At 45.4% G+C, this 25,272-nt stretch overlaps 1 protein-coding gene across 1 annotated transcript in view; it reads left to right on the forward strand.

Moving 5' to 3' along the window:
* Positions 1-25,272, forward strand: part of LOC147114049 (short transient receptor potential channel 7) — a 164,579-nt gene that overhangs the window by 95,165 nt on the left and 44,142 nt on the right. The window contains exons 3-4 of the mRNA XM_085995598.1: positions 12,408-12,572; positions 23,546-23,762. Coding sequence (XP_085851724.1) covers positions 12,408-12,572; positions 23,546-23,762 — 382 coding nt within the window. The remainder of the gene's footprint in view (positions 1-12,407; positions 12,573-23,545; positions 23,763-25,272) is intronic.

Here is a 25,272-nt window from a genome sequence, read left to right on the forward strand (position 1 = left end):
GCGTCTGGCTTCGTACCGAAGCCGATGGCTGCAATGTAGAGTTTGAATTGCTGTTTAAAAATCTGCCAATTGTAGTCAATTTTTTCTGTGAGATTCAAACGCTCTGGTGGCTTCAAATTCTCCATGTCGCTTTTCACAATTTTCAGCAGATCTTCACCACCCTGGTACCATGTTATGTTCATTAATAACTAGACATTCTTATTATGAACACAGCTAGCTTCTAGCTAGTTATTTATTCAGTACACGTTCTCTAGGTACAGTATCTGTAGAGGCTTCCATGTGTGCTCCTGTGTGCAGGCTGCCATCTTGACTGTTGCCTTGTGGGTAGCCTAGTGCCTCATGGGTAATGTAGTCTTAAACATACAGCTATATACAGCTCTACTGCTCCACCTAGTGTCCACCACAGAATGACATGTTATTGATCACTACAGGCGCGTCTCACTTTTCCTTCCCCTTGTTTTATTTTTGCTACGCTGCCCGGTTCTTGAGCACCGACCGCGCCCTGTGCGCTCCACCCTCTCGCTCTCTCTTTTCCTCCCATTGGCGCTGCACGGCCCCTTTGCAGAGCCGCTCGATCGAGCTCGAGCCTGCCGCAGTCCGGAAGGGTCAGCGCACTACCTGCTACCAGCACGATTTGCTGGAACACCTTGACTGTGGAGCCAAGCCCAGCTCTCCACAGCCTCTCCTGCAACTCTCCGAACTCCAATGGATCCTTGGGCGGTTGCCCGCGGTCGACGCCTGTTGTTCTGACTTCGACCTCCAAAAGCTTCTTCTCAGGGAAAGATCCCCGTGAGGTGATGCGGTACTGCAGGTGAGTTCGAACCTGTTCGTTGCCAATGTAGTGTCCGAGTATAAATAATACATGGACTGCAGGAGAACAATAATAACAGGTATTTACTGAACAGAAGGTAACTTAAGACTGAAATACAGAAGCCTGCTATGGCTTTATATACAGGGGTGGTCACTGCCGGTCCTGCAGTATAGAATCAGTTCTTCTCTTAAAGGTACATACACAACAGGCTGGGGGTAGGTAACTTTTCGCAGCCTGCTGCTGTGAGCTGAGAGTCTACGCTCACAGGTCCCAGGGCGGGGTTTTCGACCTCAGGTCCCTCCCTCTCTACACCTGGTTTAGGGGCGGGGTTTTCGCCCTCAAGTCCCTCCCTCTCGTCTGGATCCCAGAAGAGTGGGGGCATGTCCCAATCGATGGGCTGGATGGCCCCTCCCTGCAAGCAAGCCACAGCGCCTGCCTGTGTGGTCTGTGAACTCGCTCGTGCTGCAGGCTGAGGATCTTTATCCTCAGACCTTATCCCGACTGGCTGTTTTCCCCTTTCAGGCTGAAACAGTTTGCACTGGTTGTTATAACCAGCAGCCTGTTTTAGAACTTGTGTTGAGGGCTCGCTCGCTGCCCCGAGCGGACCTTCTAGGGGCTGTCTTTTCTCTTTTCTCACCGGGACGGTCTTGCAGACGGGATCTTGGATCCGGACCCGCTTCGGGTCCGGGGCCAAAACTACCCCCCGTGTGCCTCCCTTGTCCCAGACTGCGACTTCTGGGCCTGCCAATAGCGGTCCCGGGATTCTCCTTCCCCCGCCCTATCTATGGCCCTTTCTCCAGCGCGTACGGTCAGACCGAGGAATTTCGCCTCCTGCTGGCCGATCTGCGCCTTCTTGGGATTCACCTTGAAACCCTTCTGTTCTAACAGCTCCAGCAGTTCAGCCAATAGTGGGCCATGCTCCTCTTTCGAATCAGTGAACAGGAGCAGGTCATCCACATATTGTACCAACTGTCCGGGCTGGCTAAAGTCCTTCAAACTATCTGCCATGCACTGATGGAAGATGCTGGGGCTGTTATGGAAGCCCTGAGGCAAGCAGTTCCACGTGTACTGTTGCCCTTTAAACGTAAAGGCAAACTTGTACTGATCTTCCCTCCTTACAGGGATGGACCAAAACCTATTGGAAATATCCAGCACCGTGAAAGTGGTCGCGGATGCTGGAATACTCCCGATCAGGTCGGCAACTGCTGCCACTGTGGGTGCACAGGCTGGGATGTTACTATTGAGCACCCGATAGTCCACCGTGGCCCTCCAGGAATTGTCCGGTTTTCTAACCAGCCACAACGGAGAGTTTACATGGGTGGCTATCAGCCTCAGAACTCCCTGCTGCACTAACGAGGACATGGCTGCTTCCATGTCCGGCTCTGCTTCCCTGGGGAAATTACACTGTTTCTGTGGTCAGGCCATGGGGTCCCCATCTACTCTGACCTCGAACCCTGTGACCCTCCCGCAGTCGTGTTTGTGAGTGGCAAATGCGGCCAGGTGGGCCTGCACAAATGCCTGGAACTCTGGTGGGGTGTTGCTGACCATGAGCCCGAGGTTATAATCCTCTTTGGGCTTCATGGAGCAGAGGGTCCCCTTCCCTTCCTTACCCGGGATAACTACGATCTCACCGTTCTTTACCTTACCTGCCCCCAAGAGGCAGTGATTCCTCAAATCCACCAGAATCCCGTGACCTACAATAAAATCGGCTCCCAGGACCCCCCTTCCACCCTCCACTTCCCAATTCATCAGGACGCACGTCCACATGGAGCGGAGCGGTCCTATCCGAATGGCGAGCGGGATGGAAACCGAGCCAGCCTGTTCCTTGCCCGTGAACCCCGATAGACTGTATGGGACCCCGCTAGAGCGAGGTGAGGTGGTGGGGTTAGCTGAGTAGATCACGGTGCGTGATGCCCTCGTGTCCAACAGATAGGTCCCCGCTATCTTTTCCACCTCCATCTCCATCATGGGTCTCCTCCACTCATCATATCAGAGTGAGCACAGATACACAGGCTGCGCCGGCTCTAGTCACTGTTGTGGGTGGGATGGGGCTGACTGGGTGAGAGCACCGGTGGCGGCTGCTACTCTCCCCTGGCCAGTCAGTAAGGACCTCATGGCGTCCAAAAGCGACTCAACCTCTGCGGAAGGGGTCCCTACCCCCGCCTTTTGGGCCGGGGCTGTGGGATGCTTTCCCTTGTTATCCTTCCAAGGGTTCTTACACTCCTTCCACCAGTGACCATCCCTCCCACACCCGTAACAATTGGTCTTTGGGCTGGAGGGGTTACTCCCTTCCTGGTGCCACTCTTTGCTACCTGGTCCAGGTTTTACCTCATGCAGCTTACCCTTGGGTGGGTGTGCATCGGCTCCCCTACCGTTTTTATAGGCCAGAGTGAGCTGTCTAATTACTGTGATCTCTGTGGTCTGGGGATCTTTGGGGTCGAACCAGGCTTCTGCCTTGGCCCAGATCTGTGGCAAGCTGTTCGCCACTAGACAACGGAGCCAATGCTTCAGAGGATCCCCGTTGAGGAATCCCCGGTCCCGCGTCCCCGGGCAGACTTTCTGGTACACCGGCCACAACCGGTCCGCAAAAGCCTGCGGGGTCTCCCCTGAGAGCTGTACCGTCTTCTCCACGCGGGAGAAAGGACTACCCTCATCCATCCCCATGGCCTCCAGAACCGCGTCTCTAAGCTCCTCGTACCCGCTCTGTCCCCTCATACACTCTTCAGAGTGGGATTGGAGGAGATTACTCTCCAGGGAGAATAGCAGCATCTTGGCCTTTTCAGCATCATCGCAATCGTTGACGCCGGCGGCCTGCTCTATTTCCCTGAAGTGGATCGAGGGGTCTCCTTTGGCGGAAAGCTTCGGGACATGGTTGACCATAACCCTAAGATGTTGGGTGTTAAAGGGTAATACGAACTGGTTTTGGAGGGGTCCCTCATCTTCGCCATTGGCGGGTGGGCCGAACCTCCGATGCCGTGCTGGGCACATCGGCTCCGGTTCCGACTTTTCGGGCGGGGGTTGCTCTACCTCCGCCTCCACCTCTGGCTCCACGCTGGGCTCCACCCCCCCTTGCTGCCAAACCTCACTGAAACTTGGTGCTATGGGTGGTGGTTGTGAGGTCTCCTCTCTTTCAACAGGGTCGTCCCTAGACACTACCGGTGACACTGGAACTGTTCTCACCTCGTTCCCCATAAAATCTGCCTGACCTGCCTCTGGGCTTATGAGGCATAAACGCCTTTTGCCTTCCGGAGGGCCCGGCTCAGATTTTCTATTTCCTCTCGGCAGGGGCCGTGGTCTGCCTCCTCAAACCCCTGTTCATTAGCTAGCTTGTAAGCGGCTTTTATCTCCTGTACTTTCTCTTCCTGTTCCCTAACCTGCCTTGCCATGCGGGCGTTTTTCTCCCGCAACCTTGACTCATTTCCCTTGGCCTCGGTGACTTGACACCGTAGGTATTCCAACTGGGCCTTGTGTTCCCTTACTAGATGTACTCTTTCTTGGTTCAAAGCCTGCAGAGCTACTAACAACTTTTCCCCCGCGAGAGCCTTATCCTGGATCTCCAGGGCTGACTCCCTTAACTTGATTGTCTGTGCGGCAATGAGCCTGTCCAGAAGCTGGATCTGCTTTTTAAAGCACATCAGCCAAACTGCTTTCTCTAAGGACTTCTTGTGTTCCTTTCCCTCTGTCCACTTGGCTGCTGCATCTACCGGACGCCCAGCCTTTAACAGAGTGGTGATCCACTTCTTAGTGATATTCACCTTGCTAAAAACATAATCAGAAATCCTTTCCTCCATCACGGTTCGCTCATCCGAACCACTGTCTACCATATTGCAACCCTGTTGCCGGTGTCCTGCGGCGGTCGCCATTTCTGTAGGGGGTTTTGCACAGGCGTGTTCGCGTCAGTCGGCTTTGCCTCTGACTACCTTCCTTGAGCGGTTCGAATCACTCGCCCCCTAGGTTCTGGACACCGGACTTAGATACAGGCAGCGATACAGAGAAAACTCGAGTAGACAGGTGGTTGGATGCAAACAAAATGAAGATTTTATTGAAGAGGAAAAACTTGATACAATCTTATGGAAAATTATTAGTGTACACTTCTACAGGCAAAAATTACAAGAGGGTCATAATAATCTATATATATAAATAAGTATGTCTCTCTGTCTGTCTCTCTGTCTGTCTCTCTGTCTCTCTGTCTGTCTCTCTGTCTCTCTGTCTGTCCGGCTATACAATCAATAGTTATAGAGCGTACCTACACATATGTTATATCAAAAGAAAGCTTATCATTAGGGGACTCTCGTAGGTGTATTTACTTTTTCGTCACACAAAAATTGTTAGGACAGTATACAAAAAAGGTTCAAAAATCCTACCTGTCATTAGCGTTGACTGACGTGCTGCTTGACCAATCCTACAGTTCACTCACCTGATGGTTGACCAATTAGTGCGTCACGGGCGGGTCCTAATCCTCCAGTCTCCCTAAACTTCACCGCCATTTTTTCCATCCCCACAGGGACAGCAGCACCAAAAGAAACCCCCACATTGCGGCTCCCGATCCCGCTCCCGCCCCGCCGGAGCATCAGGTAAGTTGGGCTCACTCGGGCCGTGCCTCGCAAACGCTCGGCCCGACACACACAGCGGTCGGGGGAGCGGCAGCGGCCGGCCGTCAGCCGCGCGATCCACGGGGGAGCTCAGCTCGGGTCCGTCTCAGCCCGACAGCCCGGCCGTGCCTCAACCACTAGGCCCCGCACGGCCGCTATCACAACGGCACCGGGCCTCAGGCACTAGGCAGGGAGAGGGGAGGGAGGGGGAGGGGAGGGAGGGAGAGGACAGCACAGGGAGACGAGGAGAGGGAGAGAGAGGGGGGACAGACAGGGGCACGGAGACCGCGCGGCCCAAAATTGCCCTAGCAACACTGGGCTCCCCTGCTAGTATACTTATACAGGGAATGGGGAGCACACGGCACATCGAGGGAAAACAACTATCTTAGCAATCCCCTTATCCTTATCCCACCCCCTATACCTAACTAGGTTAATCTATGAGGGGTCAGAATTTATGCTCACCAATAAAAGGGGTTTGTTAGACTCAGAACAGCGGTCGGGTTCGGGGTTCGCTCTTGGTGCTCTCTGGAGCCTGCCGTCATCACGTGGGCTCCGGGTGCTGCAAGGGCATTGTCCAGGTTCGAGTACCCCAAAGTTACAGTCTCTGCTTGTGTACTTTACCTTGCAGGGATGATTCTTCGCCGACAGCTTGAGTTTACATGAAGATACTCACAGGTCGGCTGATTCGAAGCCTACCCTCAGTTGGCCTTCCCTGGGTGGTCTTCCCTCCTCCTCTCCTCATCGCGTCCCGCTTCGCCTGACCTGAATTGCCCGTGTTCACCCGACCCGGTGTCGGGGCGAGTCCAGACGGCGTTGGAGAGGGCATGGGCAAAGGCCAGGGGGTAAGCGCGGGACGGGGGAAAGAGCAGCAGCTACGAGGGCGAGGAGCCGTAGAACTGGGGAGCGGCAATACCGACAGCAGCTGAGCAGCAGTTCCTTCTTCTTCTTCTTTCGATTGCTACCTGGGGGCCTTCAATTATACCTTCGTCGAAAAACCCTTATCTGCCCGCCAAATCAGGTTAATTCTTTGTTTTATTTTTGGCGGGCTAGTTAAAATAATGGTAGCAATCTATACTGACGGGTTTTTAGATGGCCGGTAATTGCATCTACCGGCCCAATAATTGACTCGTATTGTCCTGAAAGTCCTTGATGGGCTTGTCCAGCCTTGATGGATGTGTTTAATCTGTTTCCGATTATGTATGCAGACTGTTTGATGGCTTTAACTGTAGGCCTCATTGAATTCAGATCTGCCTCTAATTCGGCCTAATACATAATTCACAGTTTGTCTGGATCCCAAACCACAAAGTTCTTTTCACAGGAAACCTGCAGCCTTAGTTTCGATTTCCCTCAAACTGCCTGGGCTGCAGAATCCATTTTGGAGACCCACAGGCTTTCTGCCATGAGGCACGGACGCCATCTTGGGTACCCTTTTTAATTTCAAAAGAAATGTCCACGCAGAGTCCCTTTTATCGATAATAACCTTCGGGGAAATGCACAAATTTTGCGAGTCTTACAATTGCTAACTGACATCAACTGAGCTTCGCCAGCGCTCTGAGTTAGCGCCTCGCTCCTCGGCATTAGTGCCTTAAGACAGGTGTGTGGCACCTGATTTAGCGCTCAAATCACCTCCAGGGGCAATAGAGGCCAAGTTTGCAGTCGGAGGTGATAATTAGCACCAGGCGCTAAACTTTGCGCCCGGCCGATAATTGCGCCCCAAACGGGGCGATACTGAATTTCTCCCCCTATGGCTCTTGTGGTCGAGAAGTACTACATTCTATGACCTCCTGACCTGGTGACTACCTGACCTGGAAGGTACTGAGTGGAGGTACTTTCTTACAGAGAGGGAATGAAAATGAGAACTAGTCAAGCCTAGTTTCCCCTGTGCAATTCTTTATGACTGCTTACACCACAGAGCATGTAATCTAATGGCCTCAGCTAGGGAACATCTTAAAAAGCAGGCAGGTTTAAAGAGAATAAGAACATTTTAAAAAGAGAAGCGAAAGTTACATTTTTGTCATGTCACCTTAAGGGGAAATAGTTACCATTTTGAGAAGAGCAAGAGCCCAAAATAAGCACATATCATTCTGCAAGAAGATGTCATACTCAAGGAACATCATTATGTTTTTGCGATCCAATATTTTAAGCCCAAATTGCATCATTTCATTGCACATTTCCAAAATTGCAGGAGAAGGTTTACGCAACAAAGAAATGACAGCCCATTAATAAGCTCTGATATCAAGAAGGCATTAAGACACAACAGGGAAAGAATAATGAGCAAGTAATTAAATGCAAAGTGGAACATTTTCAGTTCTCATATATCACTTTATCATGCAATATGAGCAATTTCTTCAGTTTTATTAGCACTTCCAGCAGAATTCATGGAGAAATTTCAAAAGTGTGATTTAAAAAAATGTTTGCTTATTAATTATCATGAATAAACCTAAGCACAAGAAACCAATTCTTTCTTTTGCAGATAGCGTAACTGTGTACAGTGAATTAATTTCTCTTTTCACTCACCAGCACAATTGCTGCTTAAGTAAATCTGTTCTTACTAAAATTGTTGAGTAAACTGTCAAGAATTTTACTTAGTTCTTATCGCATAACTGTAGGTTTAAAACATCAATATTTCTAACACAAAGCATCTATAATTATCATGAAATAAATAAATGATTATGGTTTTAGATAGTTTAGTTTATTTCTGTTGCTATTAAGTTCCAAAGTCATTTGCTATGATGTAGGATCTGAGTCCTGGTTCAGCTGCCTCAAACTGGTCAGCAAACTGATCTTTCAGCTTTGCAGAACACCTCACCCAAATGTACTGAAAATGAACAAATTCATCAAGCAAATATACAAGGAAATATCCATACACATTTTTTTTTTAAATCTGTAGACACAGTTTTGGAGTATTGAGCCCTGTATATACTGCTCTAGGTTGTTTTTATTTTTAATGGCCCGTATTTTCCGATGCCTATGGGTGGGTACGGACTGTGTACACGCCCGTAGAGACATCAGAAATGCCGGTTTCAGGCATGCGAAGCGCATGTGCTGAAAACCGGCATTTCCGATCTGTCAAGAATCCTCTTGACCCATTATATTCATGATTCTGCTGAGAACAAGCATTTCCATTGCGGGAAAGAAAGTGGACCTTCAGAGAGGGAATTGGGAATAAAGACTGCGAGAGAGAGAAAGTGGGAATAGAGTGTGTGAGAGTGAATGAGAGAGTGAAAGAGAGAATAATTGCGTGCATGAGTGAGTGAGAGTGTTAAAGAAAGAAAACAAACTTTTTAGTGCTCTAACTTAATAGTTAACTTTGTAGCACAACAATGTAGCATGAGCAATCAGGAGGCTTGTTCTTTCAGTGCTGAGTCTGTCAGCGTTCTCACTATAGTTCCTGTACTGGCAGTTTGCAGTCTCGGTGGTAGCAGTTTCATTTAATAAGGTCAGAGGAAACTGTGTTTGTGAAAATTACTGTTTAATATAAAATAGATTGCACAAATACCCCAGTGGCTCGGTGAGTAAATGCACCGGATGTGGTATTAAGCTCCAAGTTCGGCCCCTGATCTCTGCTGATGAGTGAACTGATCTCACTAGCGCTAGTACAAATAGCTTCAGCACCCATGGCTAAGAAGGTGAAAAATAGCCACAGTTCTTGCTCCTGATGGTTATTTTGTGAACCCTGCTGGGAGGTGCAGATGTATAGATGCCAGGCAAGCACAGGATCGGGCTCAGCAAATATGTCCCACAGGGTGGTATTAGCCTGTCACTGTCTGGCCACACATGATGAATAACCTTTGAGGTGAGGTACTGATAATGCTCATGAAATAGGTACACGATGTGAGGAGATTATTCATCCTTCTGTGCGCAATATCTCTTGTTCACTGATGTTCAGATTTTTTTTTTTAATCAAATAATCCATAGCACTCATTCTAAATACATATTTGAATGCTATTTATCAGAAATTTGAATAAAATATTCGGAAAATAATCTATGATATAACTGGGAGGAGAGCCTAATGGTTAGGATCTTAGCTTGCTATGTTTGTTTCAATAGAGTTATAGGTTCTATTCACGAATAAGATATTTAATCAGAAATTGTACCTTCAAAACAAATGCATAACACACACAAACATTAACCTGGAAATTACCTTGACCAATGTTATCCTATTTTAATGTGTTCGTATCAAATTCTTCTCTCTGTTATTTTAACGGAAGCATCAACACATTTATTATAAAAATTAATGGTTAATGATCATCTGATAACGTTGCTCACACTACTTACCCGGCTATACAGATAATGGAACTTTTACTGGCTGAAATAAAGAGGTATCATAAAGATCTAAGTTTCTCCTATTTTTCCTCTGGGTGGAACTTTCAATTTCGGCTGGGGTGTAAAACAGGCGATATCGCACCTAGTTTTTCTTTCCATTGACCCCGCTGAAGTTGAAGGTCCCACACACTGGGCTGAATTGTGCCGGCGCTCGGAGTGCGGGTTTGGAGGCGGGCCCACTGTCAAAATCACAGAGATTGACAGTGGGTTGTTATCCCGCTAAAAACTCGCCTCCTTGTCAGTTTCTCAAATGTCGGGTTTGTCATCCCTGAACAGATCTGACACCAAGCAGCGGGTCAGCCAATTTAGATAGTTAAAAGCTTATTAAAAGATAGTTAAGAACCATTTTCCCATGTACTTACCATTTTACCAGGTTTTTAACGAGGTTCCCGGAGAGCGGGTATCACGTCAGGTAAGTATGTCGTGTTCTCAATGACTGTGGATTGCTGTGAATAGGTGACAGCTGCAAAAGTGGTATAAAACCTACCATTTCACAGCTGTTCACTTCCCAATCTTAGAAACTGGAGCATTAATGATTTGGAACCCACTTTTGAGCTTTATGCACTTTTGAAGTGTTTGGCCTAATCTCTCTATCCACTGTCACCTCCTTGGAACAACCTATCTCAACATTGACAGATTACTTCTGTCATCTCAACTTCACCTGCCATCTATTCCATCAGCATCAGTGCACTTGAAAAATCTCACCTTGGTCCTCAGAGTCCCAACACGATCAGCCCCAACACCAGCATTACCAGGCACACCAGCTGCACCAACAACAACACCAACCTTCTCCGCAATCAACTGATGCTGCACAGTACACAGGGCATCAGCACCTGTGCATATGTCCAGATTTACTTCACTTAACACTGTACACCCTGGCTACCACATGATGCACCAGGTTGGTGCCACCCCACACCAGCATCATAAAGCATCCCTACAATGTCCAAGCCATTCCTTTCACACTCATCACCATTGGGGACAGGGGGGGGGAAGTTATGTCTCACCATTCACTGCAACTCACTAAGCCACTTCCAAAGGTGCACACAAATCTGTCCGAGAACTCAAAGCGTTCAAAATAAAGATTTCAATGTTTGACTGCACATTACCAGAAACTTCACATGAACATTGACTAAACCACCCAAGTGCCTACCCTTGTGTGTTAGTTGGTATGATTGGACTAGGATGAGGGTGAGTGTGAGGGGTGGCTAGTGAGATGGGGAAGTGATAATGTAGATAGAGAGGAATGGGTGGAGGTCCAAGGTAAGTTGGTGTGATTAAGGATGTGCAGGAGTAGGATAAGGAAGGCAGAGTGATGGGGATGTGATGAGTGGCACAGCAGGATGAGGTTGATTGTGGCTTTGCAGTAACATTTCATGATCTATTGAGATCATTGAAAGGTTTGCGCCACTGCAGCCTGGTCCTCCTGACAACATCCCTGCTTGTGTCCTCCTGTGCAATGTGCAACCAGGCTGCGTTGGTCTCCTGGAGAGGTGTTTTCTGCCCATCAGAAGGGAAGAGGACCTCCCTGAGTGCGGTGACTCCCTCCATAAGCATATGGAGGGAGTCATGGGAGAGCCTGGGTGCAGCCGTGCGCTTTTGTGCAATGATTGTCTGTGTTTGCAGCACCTAGAATACTGACAGCAGAACTGTCAAGATCAATTTGCACATGGCCCCTTTAAAGAAATCGGCCAATGATGCGACGCCATCAGACCCGCTTCCTATTAATAGGCCGGGAACCTCGCAGGGCGGGCTTAAGAATCCCTATTAATGTAAAATCTTGTTGGAGGCCGGGATCGAGACAGATGCGAGGTCTCCACACGCCACGGGCATTGCCCACCACGAACCCGCCGAGGTTGGAAAAATACAGCCCACTGTTTTGTGTAAATCATCTTTCAAATCAGTTACCTCTTCTTTTTGTTTACCTCGCTTTGCTATTGACATTGAGGTAAACATTCAATTCATACAGAATCTTACAATTTTAATGATATTTGAAACATATCACAGAATCACAGAATCACAGAAACCCCACAGTGCAGATAGAGGCCATTTCGGCCCATCGAGCCTGCACCGACACATATCCCACCCAATCCCCGTAACCCCTACACCAACACATATCCCACCCTATCCCCGTAACCCCACGTATTTAATCCCCCTAACACTAAGGGTCAATTTATCATAGCCAATCAACCTAACCCGCACATCTTTGGACTGTGGGAGGAAACCGGAGCACCCGGAGGAAACCCACGCAAACACGAGGAGAATGTGCAAACTCCACACAGACAGTCGCCCGAGGCCGGATTCGAACCCGGGTCCCTGGCGCTGTGAGGCAACAGTGCTATATTAGAATTTTTTTCTTTGTTACTTCTTCTCTGTTCTGAATTTTTTTTTAATCCAGGAATTTCCTTGGAGCTGCTGCCGCTCCTCTGCTGTAACTTCAGAAGTTGGCTTAAAATTCCGTTTATGCACAAAAATGGGGCTTTCCCTGTACTTCCGGTGAAGTTATGGCGACAGAGTGGGAGCGGCTTACAGATAGCTTTCTAAAAGAAATAGTTAAAATGCTTCTAATGATTTTCTTCAAGCTATTTTCTTTGAAATGTTGGATTTGCCCAAAAGCCCTACCTAATGCATTGAAAACACCCACATGAAGCTGACTGAAATATTTCTTTTATTCCTACTAGTTTGTTGCTCATCCTAACTGCCAGCAGCAATTGCTTACAATTTGGTATGAAAATCTCTCAGGCTTACGTCAGCAGTCAATAGCTGTGAAGTGCCTGGCTGTCTTTGGTGTCACCCTAGGCCTTCCATTTCTTGCGGTTGGGTACTGGTTTGCTCCGTGCAGCAAGGTACAGACTTTTTTTTCAGGTGTTTATTTTATGAAGTGTTAAATTGATTTGTACATTCAATATCTGTGTAGATTTATAAGTAATGATTCGTATTTTTTAAAAGTTGTGGCTATTCAATTACATACTGTAATTCACAAACAGAGATCTAATCCAAAGTCCTTTGCACAGTGTTGTCACTATTGTATGTGTAAGTTACATCGAGTGTACAGCACAGAAACAGGCCATTTGGCCCAACTGGTTTATGCCGGTGTTTATGTTCCACACGAGCCTCCTCCCACCTCTCTTTATCTAACCCTATCAGCATATCCTTCTATTCCTTTCTTCCTTATCTAGCGTCCCCTTAACACATCTCTGCTAATAGCCTCAGCCACACCCTGTGGAAGTCCGTTCCACATTATGACCACACTTTGGGTAAGAGTTGTCACTGAGGTCCTGTGATTCAGTGGGCTGATGCAAAAGAAACTGTTGGGTCACATTAGTGCAAAAGTAGTAAACTGCAGTGAATACTTCTGAGAAAGTAGGAGTTACCTTGAAGAGACTATAAAAAAAAACAATCTGGAATTACTGTACAAATATTGCAGGAGTGCAATTTCATGCAAAGAAGAAAATTACTTTCAGAATTACTGAGCATCTAAACAACCACATTCACGAAAGGATGTAAAGTTTATTTCTTCTGATGTTTGTAAGTGAAACCTGAACAAACATGAAGATACTTTGCATCCATCTTTACAAATACAGGGTAGTACAACTTGCCATTAGTTAAATTCCATTGCGACACTATTTTGCAATTAGGCTGTCACTGCAGGACTGACACTGCACACTCACAAACTACATCCAAAGTTTTTGACAGAGACTTGTAAGCATGAGGTGGAGTAAATAAGATACTGGTATAATCATCTGAAAATAGTGTAATCTGCAATCAGGTATAGGGGAATTAATCCACTATCCAAATAATTCTCATAGTATTTTGATGAACCTGGTTTCATTTTTGATTATTTCATTAATGAGGAAAAGATAACAGTTAAAAAGTCAATTTAAATAGCATCTTGCAACCCACAGCCTCAGAATAAAGATCTCTGAGTAAACAAATGCTTGAAGGGCAGCTCCCATAAAGGTTATGGTAATGTACTGAACTAGCAATTCAGAGGTCATGAGTTCAAATCCCACTTGTGAATCTGCATTCAGTACATTTGTGGGCTTGCACCAGAAAACTAACCATGAAAGCTGCTGGATTGTTGTAAGAACCCATCTGGTTCATTAATGCCTCACCTAACTGATATGGCCTACACATGACACCAATCCAACACTATATGGCTGCCTCTTAAAGCAAGCCACTCAATTAAAACAAGAGTAACTAGGGGCTGTAACATTTGCATACTGAATTATCATTGGCCCGCAGGCATCTGCAAGGAATACCTATTATATTCACATGTGATCACATGCTGAGTTGTCATTGGCCTGCAGGCATCTGTAAGGACTGCTATTGTTTAGAAGACCCAGGGTCCTGACTCCATCTGGTCCACACGGTGCTGTACTGCTGTGAGTAAGCACAGACCTGATGCTTCATTAAAAGAGTTTAAACTGTAATACTCTGTTCTCCTGCAATTTATTATTTTTGTACAAAGTGTGCAAAACAAGACATGGTGTCAGAACAGGGATTTGAAATGGACATCATTGGAGCTCCCTTACCTCGAATGAATTGGGAATCTTTGAACTTAGCTAGAGAATGGAGCAAGTTCAAGCAACACGTGGAGTTAATGTTCTCGGGTCCGTTGAAAAGAAAAGGGGAGGAAGAAAAATGCAGTTACCTACTCCTGTGGATCAAAGAAAAAGGGAGAGACATTTTTAACACATGGTCTCTCACCGCGGATGAAGCAAAGGTACTGAAAAGTTATTTTGACCGTTTTGAAGCATATGTGATGCCCAAGACAAATACGATTTTCGCTAGGTACAAGTTTCAGAAGAAAGTACAAGGAGCTAGTGAGTCGTTTGAACAGTTCGTGACTGAGTTAAAACTGCTGGTAAAAGTCTGTGAATATGCAGATAAAGATGAGATGGTTAGAGACCGCATCATGTTTGGAATACATTCAGCTAAAGTGAGAGAGAAACTTTTGAATGTTGGGTCCGGGTTAACGCTGGACAACGCTATAGACATAGCTAGATCGCACAAGATAGCCCAAGCACAGTTGAAAACCATAACCGGCGCCACGAGCAGCTCGAGTGAACAGACAGTGCACGCAGTTAATAGATACACACCAAAGAACACTGCCCAGAGAGCGTGTTTCAGAACAGAAAGAACAGCGAGAGTTCTAAAAATGGGTGACACAGACAAAAAATGTTTCAAAAACTGTGGATATTGTGGAAACAACTGGCATGGAGAAAAGGAGTACTGCCCTGCCAAAGGAAGACAATGTACTAAATGTGGTAAATGGAACCACTTTGCTAAAGTTTGCAAGAATGTTTTCGGAAAAGCAGTACACACAGTGAGTGACAGCCAAATGCCAGATAGAGAGCCAAATACAGAGGAACTGTTTATTGATTCTGTGTCACAGAAAAAACAGATTTCAGAGACTGAGCAAGCTTTTGCCAATATTGAGGTAGGAAAACAGGGCAAAGAGCTTAAGTTTAAACTAGACACTGGGATCTCAGGTTAATGTAATTCCTCTGAGTGAGTATCACAGCTTGAAGGATGAGTGTGAGCTACAGCCCACCTCACGCAGACTGACCGGCTATGGGGGTGAGCAGCTCAATGTAAAAGGCACATGCGTGATGAAATGCAAGTACAAAGAAAGCGACATGATGTTGAATTTTTACATTATTGACACTCAAGCACCTCCAGTGCTACGTCTAAAGGCATGTTTAGACATGGACCTCGTCAAGCTAGTGCTATCATTGACAGCACCAGTTGAGAAGCAGACAGTCATGGAGGAGTTTGCTGATGTCTTCAAAGGAATCAGACTATTCCCAGGTGAATGCACTATTCACCTTGACCCAGCAGCAACTCCTGTGGTTTGTCCACCGAGAAGGATACCCCTTGCTCTATGTAGTCGCCTGAAGGAGGAGCTGCAGAGCATGGAGAATACAGAAATCATCGTCCGGGAAACAGAACCGACAGAGTGGGTCAACGTGTTAGTAGTGGTTGAGAAACCACGTACAGGCAAGCTCAGAGTCTGTCTCGACCCCAGAGATTTGAACAAGGCTATCAAACGCCCTCACTACCCTCTACCAATGCTAGATGACATCACACCCAAGCTGGTGGGAGCACGTTACTTCTGTATAATGGATGCACGATCAGGATACTGGACTATCAAGCTCACGGAAGAGTCATCTAAGCTAACAACGTTCAACACACCATTTGGACGCTACCGATTTCTGCGTTTACCATTTGATCTTATCTCAGCTCAGGATGCATTCCAGCGGAAGATCGACGAAACCTATGAAGGCCTCGACGGAGTAGTCGCAATCGTAGACGACATCCTCATCTATGGCAGGAATAGAGAGGACCATGACAGGAACCTCCGTGCGATGCTACAAAGATCACGGGAGAAAGGTATCCGGCTCAACCCCGAGAAAAACATAATCGGATCCACCGAGATCAGTTATTTCAGGCATCGCCTCTCAACTGATGGCATTAAGCCGGATCCAGAGAAAATCGCCGCCATCAAGAAGATGGAGCCGCCGAAGAACCGCGCAGAGCTAGAGACAGTACTAGGCATGGTTAACTACTTAGCCAAGTTTGCCCTGAGCCTCTCCGAAATCAACGCACCCATGTGTCAGTTGCTCAAACAATCCAATGAGTTCCTGTGGGACAAACAACATGACACAGCATTTCAGAAAATGAAAGACATAATCACCAGAGAACCAGGACCAGTTCTTGCCTACTTCGACCCCAACAAAGAGCTCAGACTACAAGTGGACGCATCAAAGTACGGACTAGGCGCAGTATTACTGTAAGAAGGAAAGCCCATTGGCTACGCTTCCAGATCTCTCTCAGACAGTGAAATCAACTATGCTCAAATCGAGAAAGAGCTATATGCAATTCTGTTTGGATGTAAGCGTTTCCACCAGTACGTCTATGGCCGACAAGTCATTGTGGAATCCGACCACAAGCCCCTCGAGTCAATCATGAGGAAACCACTAGCCGCAGCCCCACCAAGGCTACAGAGAATGATCCTTCAGCTACAGAAGTATGACTTCACAATCATTCACCGTCCAGGCAAATGTAATGATCAGTTACCTGTCATTCTAGAATGGTACACTAGGTGGAGCTGTAGAGCTGTATGTATATAACAGTAGGCTACCCACAAGGCAGCAGTCAAGATGGATGCTGTACAGAAGTTCACATGGCATGAATAAAGTGACTAGCTAGAAGCTAGCTGTTCATAATGAAAATGACTAGTTATTAATGAACATAACATGGTACCAGGATTGGTAAAATCTGCTGAATATTGTGAAACGCGACATGGAGACTTTGAAGCCACCGGTGGGTTTGAAACTCACAGGGAATGTCGACTGCAATTGGCGGACTTTCAAACAACAATTCGAACTCTACATTGCTGCCATCGGGTTCGGTACGAAGCCAGATGCAAGAAAAATAGCGTTGCTGCTTATGGTCGCAGGTGCGCAGGCGATAGAGGTATTTAATACATTTGTGTTTGATCAAGAGGAGGACAGAGAAAAACTGGATGATGTGCTAAAGAAGTTTGATACACATTGTTCTCCCAAAAAGAAAGAAACCTATGAGAGGTACGTGTTCCGTTCAAGGACACAGCAGCAAAATGAGACTTTTGATAGCTTTGTGACCGATCTAAAACTGAAAGCACAGACATGTAATTTCTCTGAGCACAATTCGTGACCAGATTGTGTTTGGTATTCATGATAAAAAGGTCAGGGAACGTCTGTTGAGAGAAACCGAACTAACATTGGAAAATGCTGTGAAAATATGTCAAGCCAGTGATATAGCTCAAAAGCACGCGAAGACTTTCAGTGAAATTAATAATAATGCGATTGTAGTAAGTGATAGTGCTGCTGTTGGTGCTGTGTCCTACAAAGGAAAGAAACGTGGGCAGAACAGAAATGAAAAGCAATCAGAGGAAGGAATTTTTAATTGTAAACGCTGTGGTTACAAACACCAGTCACGACAATGCCTAGCGTTTGGAAAAATGTGCACAAAATGTCATGGAAAGAATCACTTTGCCAAACAATGCTTTTCAAAAGTAAAAACAAAGAAATGGCAACAAGTCAATGTGATTGAGGACACTGATTTCAGTGAGACATTTTTTGTAGGAATGGTGTCATGTGACAATATCAAAAAGGATACAGAAAATGTGCAGCCCTCAGGAATGGACAATGCTGAACATAAAGTTAATGCAGTAAAAGAGGACAAATGGATGATCCCACTGCAGGTAAATGGAGCATTAGTTACATTGAAACTAGACACTGGGGCAAAAGCAAACTTAATCAGTATGAGTGACATTAAAAATATGAAAGAAAAGCCCAAAAATACAGAAAGTCAGTACTACTGAAGAACTATAATGGACAGAAAATAGATAGCTTAGGTGTATGCAGACTTAAAGTGACAGTCAAAGACAAAGTGCATCATCTCATGTTTTCTGTTGTGGCTGAATGACTTGATTCTCTACTAGGTGACAAAGCTTGTGAGGACTTAGAACTGGTCAAGAGAGTCTACCGTATAAACTGTGCCATAAGCAGGCCAGATGACTCGGTGGATTCTATAGTGAGTAATTTCCAGGATGTGTTCAAAGGATTTGGAGTTCTACCATTCACTTACAAGATCCAGCTAAAGGAGGATGCTCAGCCAGTGGTACATGCTCCACGAAGAGTTCCAGCACCCCTGCGTGACTGGCTCAAGAATGAACTGGACAGAATGACCACACTAGGAGTCATCAGGAAAGTCGAAGAGCCAACAGATTGGGTTAACTCCGTGGTATGTGTAAAGAAAAAGAACAATGATCTAAGAATATGCATGGATCCAAAGGACTTAAATGCAAACATAAAATGTGAACACTTCCAGATTCCCAAGCAAGAAGAAATCACCAGTGAAATGTCAGGTGCCAGATACTTCACAAAGCTCGATGCCTCACAAGGATTTTGGCAACTAAAACTGGATGAAGAGAGCACCATATACTGTACCTCCAACACAACATTTGGCAGGTATTGTTTCCTCAGAATGCCTTTCGGGATAATATCTGCATCTGAAATCTTTCATAGAGCGATGGAACACATAATTGAAGGTCTGGAAGGAGTTTGGGTCTATGCTGATGACATCATCATCTGGGGCTCCACACTGAAAGAACACAATGAGAGACTGACTAAAGTGCTACAGAGCATACGCCGGAACGGACTGAAGCTCAACAAAGCCAAGTGTCAATTTGGCGTCCAGGAAATCACTTTCTAGGAGATAATCTATCTGGTAAAGGAATAGAGCCAGATATGGAAAAAGTAAACGCCATACTCAACATGCCCCGACCCACTGACAAAAAAGGAGTGCTACGCATCATGGGGATGATAAACTTCATTGGAAAGTTCATTCCTAACTTGTCAGCCAAGACAGCCTGTCTGCGAGACCTGCTACATAAAACAAATGAGTTTGCATGGACAGAAAGACATGAACATGAGTGGATGAACCTCAAAACAGTGCTGACAACCACACCTGTACTCACCTTCTTTGACCCATCAAAGAGAATCAAAGTGTCAATGGATGCATCAAAAGATGGCATAGGCGCGGTCTTGCTACAAGCAGAGGGTGAAGATTGAAAGCCTGTTGCCTATGCCTCCAGGTCTATGACTGATTCTGAGTGTCGATACGCCCAGATTGAAAAGGAATGTCTAGGCTTGGTAGTTGGACTAGAAAAGTTCCATGGCTACATATATGGACTTCCCACCTTCACAGCTGAGACAGACCACTGCCCACTGGTTGCCATCATAAAAAAAAACCTGAATGAGATGTCTCCAAGGATTCAATGACTCATGATGAAGCTGCAAAGATATGACTTTGAACTGATCTACACACCAGGCAAATACATAGTGTTAGCAGATGCACTATCTCGAGCACCCACAATGAGTCATGTGAGCTCTACTGAAGAAGACGTGGATGTTCATGTGAGTATGGTCACTGCTGCGCTGCCCGTGTCAGACACAAAATCAAAGCAAATAGCAAAAGAAAAGCAGAGTAAGGAACTGAGACAGAGACTTCAACTGTTAAAGCTGAAACAGTAATCATACTACGACAAGTCATCCAAAACTCTGAAACCATTGACAAGGGATGATGTTGTCAGGATTGAGGATCCAGATGCATGGAACAGGAAAGCTACAGTTCTTGAGGAAGTAGGACCAAGGTCATACACTGTTAAAACTGAGGAAGGACAGATTCTCAGGAGGAACTGCCGTTCCCTCCTAAAAACACAAGAAACTATCTAAGAGCAAATCGATGACAATGCCGCAACTGAATCTTGTCAATCACCACCAGAACAATCTAACACAAACACACATACCGGCTCTCATGAAAACACATGAGACTTACCCGTGCTGAGAAGATCCACACGTGAAGTAAAAAAGCCTGATAGACTTACTCTTTGAGTATAAAGTAAAGCTTTGAAAATGTGTTGACTGTTGTGAAAATGTTTATGTTTATAGAGCACTAACAAAATTGTTACTGATATCATCTTTATCGTGTTTCTTGAAAGTTGATTGATATTGATTTTGTTTAACCTCAAAGAAAGGGGATGTAATGATCAGTAACCTGTCATTCTAGAATGGTACACTAGGTGGAGCTGTAGAGCTGTATGTATATAAGAGTAGGCTACCCACAAGGCAGTAGTCAAGATGGATGCTGTACAGAAGTTCACATGGCATGAATAAAGTGACTAGCTAGAAGCTAGCTGTTCATAATGAATACGACTAGTTATTAATGAACATAACAGGCAAAGACATTACTGTCGCAGACACGCTCTCCAGAAAGTCTCTTAGCTACCAGGACAGCAGCCTCAGTGAAGGCACTGATGTGCAGGTGCACATGGTGTACAACAGCTTACCTGTGAGTGACTCAAAACTGAAGGCGATCCGAGCAGAAACAGAGAAAGATGCACAACTCACACTGCTGAGCAAAGTCATACATGAAGGATGGCCTGAGGAAAGGAGGAAATGCCCTCAGAGCATATCTGAATTCTGGAACCACAGAGACGAACTGTCACAAATCAACGGAATCGTCTTCAAAGGGGAGAAAATCATCATTCCTACCAATCTCAGAAGAGATGTTGACAAAAATTCATGCTGGACATATGGGCATGGAAAAATGCAAACAAAGAGCACGTGACATTATGTTCTGGCCCGGAATGTGCAAACACATTGAGGACATTGTCGGAAAATGTTCCATTTGTCTAGAACGCCGCCCATCAAATGTCAAAGAGCCCATGATACCTCACAGTATCCCAGACAGGCCCTGGCAGGTCGCGGCAACAGATCTGTTCACATGGAACAACGAGGACTACATAGTGACTGTTGATTACTACAGATTTTTTGAATTGGACAAGCTTCACAGCACCACATCTGCAGGTGTGATCCACAAGCTAAAGGCAGCCTTTGCCAGGCATGGCATTGTAGAGACCTTAGACAATGGGCCCCAATATAAATCGAAAGAGATACTATGACAGGTCAGCTAGACTACTGCCGCCGCTGCACAATGGAGAATCCGTCAGAATCCAGGAGCATGGCTATTGGAAGCCTGCAGTCATCATCCAGCCAGCTGACACTGAGCGATCATATCGCATCCGCACCCCAGAAGGACAGGTGTACCGCCGCAATCGCAGGCACCTCCTGAACACCAAGGAACAACACCGTCATTCCGACGAGATGTCAAGCCTAGAGTTATCCTTGACTTGTGAACTGCCAAAGGGTGTAGGCAGATCACTGCCCTAAAAAAAACTGTACATTGTTATTGAAATGTTGAGATGTTTTCAGTGCTAGTTAAATGTTGAGTTTACTTATATGTTGATGCTACTGAGAACATTATGTAGAAGAAAGGTTCAAAAGTAATGCATAACATTTTTCTTTTAAAAGAAAGGGGATGTAATATTTGCATACTGAATTATCATTGGCCCGCAGGCATCTGCAAGGAATACCTATTATATTCACATGTGATCACATGCTGAGTTGTCATTGGCCTGCAGGCATCTGTAAGGACTGCTATTGTTTTGGAGGACCCAGGGTCCTGACTCCATCTGGTCCACACGGTGCTGTACTGCTGTGAGTAAGCACAGATCTGATGCTTCATTAAAAGAGTTTAAACTGTAATACTCCGTTGTCCTGCAATTTATTATTTTTGTACAAAGTGTGCAAAACAAGACAGGGGCAGTCAATAAATGGGGCCTTGCCAATGTTGCCCACATTCCGAGAATAAAAGAAGCAATGACAATGGCCTAGACCCCTGCAAATTGTACTGACTTTAATGGCAGCTTCTGTCAACATGGAATATTCCTACTCAAAATGTAAGTGAAACATAGGAGAGAAAAAGCAAGAAAATCTCTCAGTAAAAAATAGGAAGCCTTGGGCTAATCTGAATAAGGAACAGCCTCCTCACATTTATGGATTTATGGAATAAACTGCCAACAGAGCACTACAATTGCAAAACTCTAAATTGTTTGAAAGGGAGCTTCTTGATTCATGGAAGAAGTGAAGAAATACAGCTTCATTGCTACTGATATAGATTGACATAAAAATGTCTGTGGAGCCCAAATTCAGAGTGCAGGCTAAAACTTATAGACCTAGACTTCAGTTCTGATACATTTTTGAATTGATTGCTTTTGTTCTCAAGCTGCTCAGTTTTTCTTTTTGTTTAATTTCAACACCTTAACTCAAGATATAAAGGGGGGGAAATTGGGTGGCGCCCCTTTTGGGATTAGTGCCCCAAAAAAGTTAGAGCTCTTCCGCCAGAAATTCAGTAGTAGCGCCGCAGTATTACAGGCCCCCTCCCCTGATTAAAGGGGAGGGGCCTAGCGCAGCACGCACCAGGACCATGCTGGACCACCGGGGAGTGGGGTGCTGTGAAAACAACTCGGCACTCAAGAAGAGTGCTGGGCTGAGTGATTGCAGCGACACCCCGAGGAAAAAAGGTGAAGGGGGCAGGTGCTGGCAATCGGCCAAAAAAAAATGGCCGCCCGACACCTGCCCCTTTTACTTGCGCCGCCGCCGCTGTAAAAACGCCCCCTGACCCTGTCGGACATATCATCCGGCGATAGGTCAGGGGGCGCAAGGGAAGTTTGCGGCCGTGGCGCAAGCGGGGCTCTGCGCACGCCGATGATGTCATCACCAGCGGCACAGCGCCGCAGGGTGCTACCAGCTGCCGCCACTGCTAACCTCCCACTGAATTTCACGAAAGGCGTTGGCAGCACCGCGCCCGGGCGCTAGGGGATGTGCGCCCCGTTAGCGCCCCCGGAGGCGCTAACGAGAGGTGCAAATCAACCCAATTTTTCCCCCCAAAAATGTAAGGGACGACTTTCAATTGCTGGCCGCCTATTTCTCGCCTGAAGAACGGACGACCAGCAGTTGAAGGTTTGGTGGGGACCTTGTACACCATTGTGCAAATATGCTCCTCCGGACCCCACAAAAATCTTCTGGCCCGCTCCCAACCCGTTCGCTCTATCCCCATATCCTCTCCTTCCCAACAGACCTTACCTGTCCTGTGAAGTACTTGAAAATAATTCAACACCTAATATCAGGAAGCATGTATTGCCTAGATAGCTTCTTATCTCCATGGAGGGGGAAACTCACTTGCATTGAAAAACAATGGGAAATTCATCTTGCTGTTTCTGTTACATGTCTGCTGTCCCTGTATGTAAATTGCAACTAGTATAGTTTGAATACCACCGGTCATTGAAATCACTGCCACATCCACAAATCATTTTAAAGAATTCAATCTTGTGTTGCTTACCATCTTGATGCTTCTTTGTTTTCAGCTGGGACAAATTTTAAGAAGTCCATTTATGAAGTTTGTAGCACATGCAGTTTCATTCACCATCTTTCTAGGACTACTGGTTTTAAATGCATCAGACAGATTTGAAGGTGTAAAATATTTGCCCAATGAAACTGTCACAGATAACCCAAGACAGATCTTCAGAGTGAAAACTACAACATTTACATGGACTGAATTATTAATAATGAAGTGGATACTAGGTAAGGACTTGTATTACTTTTTAAGTGAAAAATACAAATTGCCATGTTTAAAATATTTGCAGTCGTCTTTTACATTAAATTGTCTTTGTGTGTATACATTGTTACTATGTATATTGTACAAGTGACAGGTGCATTCATTCATTCAGACCCACATTAGCATTGTAATAAAACTGCACAAGGATCAGGTTACCTAAAACAACACAAAATATTAAGTCAAAATATAAAAATACTATATAACCCAGTAAAATCTTGTTGACTTGTCACATGATGTTCATGCCTCCAGGTCTTATGTCATGATACCTAAATTTCATAACCACCCACTCAGGGCAGCCAGTGCAAAATGGCAACAAAATTAAGGTCATACTAAATGTATTTTGTTGAATTATATAAATTGACAGATACCTGGATGCAAGTTTAAAGCTGTAATCTGGTTTTGCTACTTAAGTGACGTTCATAGTAGACTGCTCAGGCTTTACACTAATGGTTTCTAGTATCATTTAGGTTACTTGATTGAATTACAGTCTCCACTGAGAACACAGTGGTCTATAACAGATGTTCAAGCTTAATAGTTTATTCCTCTTGTCTGTTGCTATCTTTCATTATTCCAGTGCCAAATAGCATAGATTAAACTCAGAAACTGATCTTTTTAATAACTGGAGAATTGCATGTCCCTAGTTAGTCTTCTTAATCTTTGGTGTTACTATTGAGGTTATAAACTCCATCAGCAAAAAGTTGAAAAGTTTAAATTTACTTTAACAGAAAGGTCACCAGATTGTACCAACTGCAATTCAGGGCTATTGTAATCATATATTAATCATCTTTTGATCCATTGTACTGGTAGGAGTGGAATGTTCATATGGATTGTCCATTCAACATGATGCTAACAGATATAATGGCCCTGAAATTAGGATCGGGAGCTTGCCGCGCATGCAAGCCCCCGATGTGCACTCACCCGGCGCGCCAACATCTGAAGCCCGGGCCTGCTTGCATTTCCTGTCACTGGCCCGGTTTAGATGTCAGCGCGATGTGCTTACCTGATCCAGCGGCGTAGTTCGTGCGATGTGCCGGCTGGGATCAGGTGAGCACTGTGCAGCCAATCAGGGGAGGGGAAACTTTATTCATGAGTTTGAGAGTAAGAACTGTCAAACTCATGAAAAGTATGGGCTGCCAAAACACCACTTAAACTTTAAATAAAATTTTAAAAAAACATCCCACTGATTATATTAACTATAAATAAGTTTTAAAAAATATTTTAAGCAATTAATCAAATTTTTGAAAAAAATTTTTTTTTTTTAAATAGGGTCTAAAACTAAACTTACCTTTCTGTAAATTCTTTAAAAATAATAAACCTGTGGGAAAATAAATTCTAAATTGTACTAAAAGACCACTTACCTGTAAAACTAAATACTTACGTCTGGTTTTTCCACGCGTAAAAACCCGAGGCCTTTACACTCGGGCAACTCTGGGGAAAAAAAAGGAATTTCAGCGCGTACGCGCTGCATCACAAGTC

Source organism: Somniosus microcephalus, chromosome 8, assembly GCF_052327205.1.
Source record: "Somniosus microcephalus isolate GS21.2 chromosome 8, FLI_Smic_1.0, whole genome shotgun sequence".
NCBI classification, from domain to species: domain Eukaryota; kingdom Metazoa; phylum Chordata; class Chondrichthyes; order Squaliformes; family Somniosidae; genus Somniosus; species Somniosus microcephalus.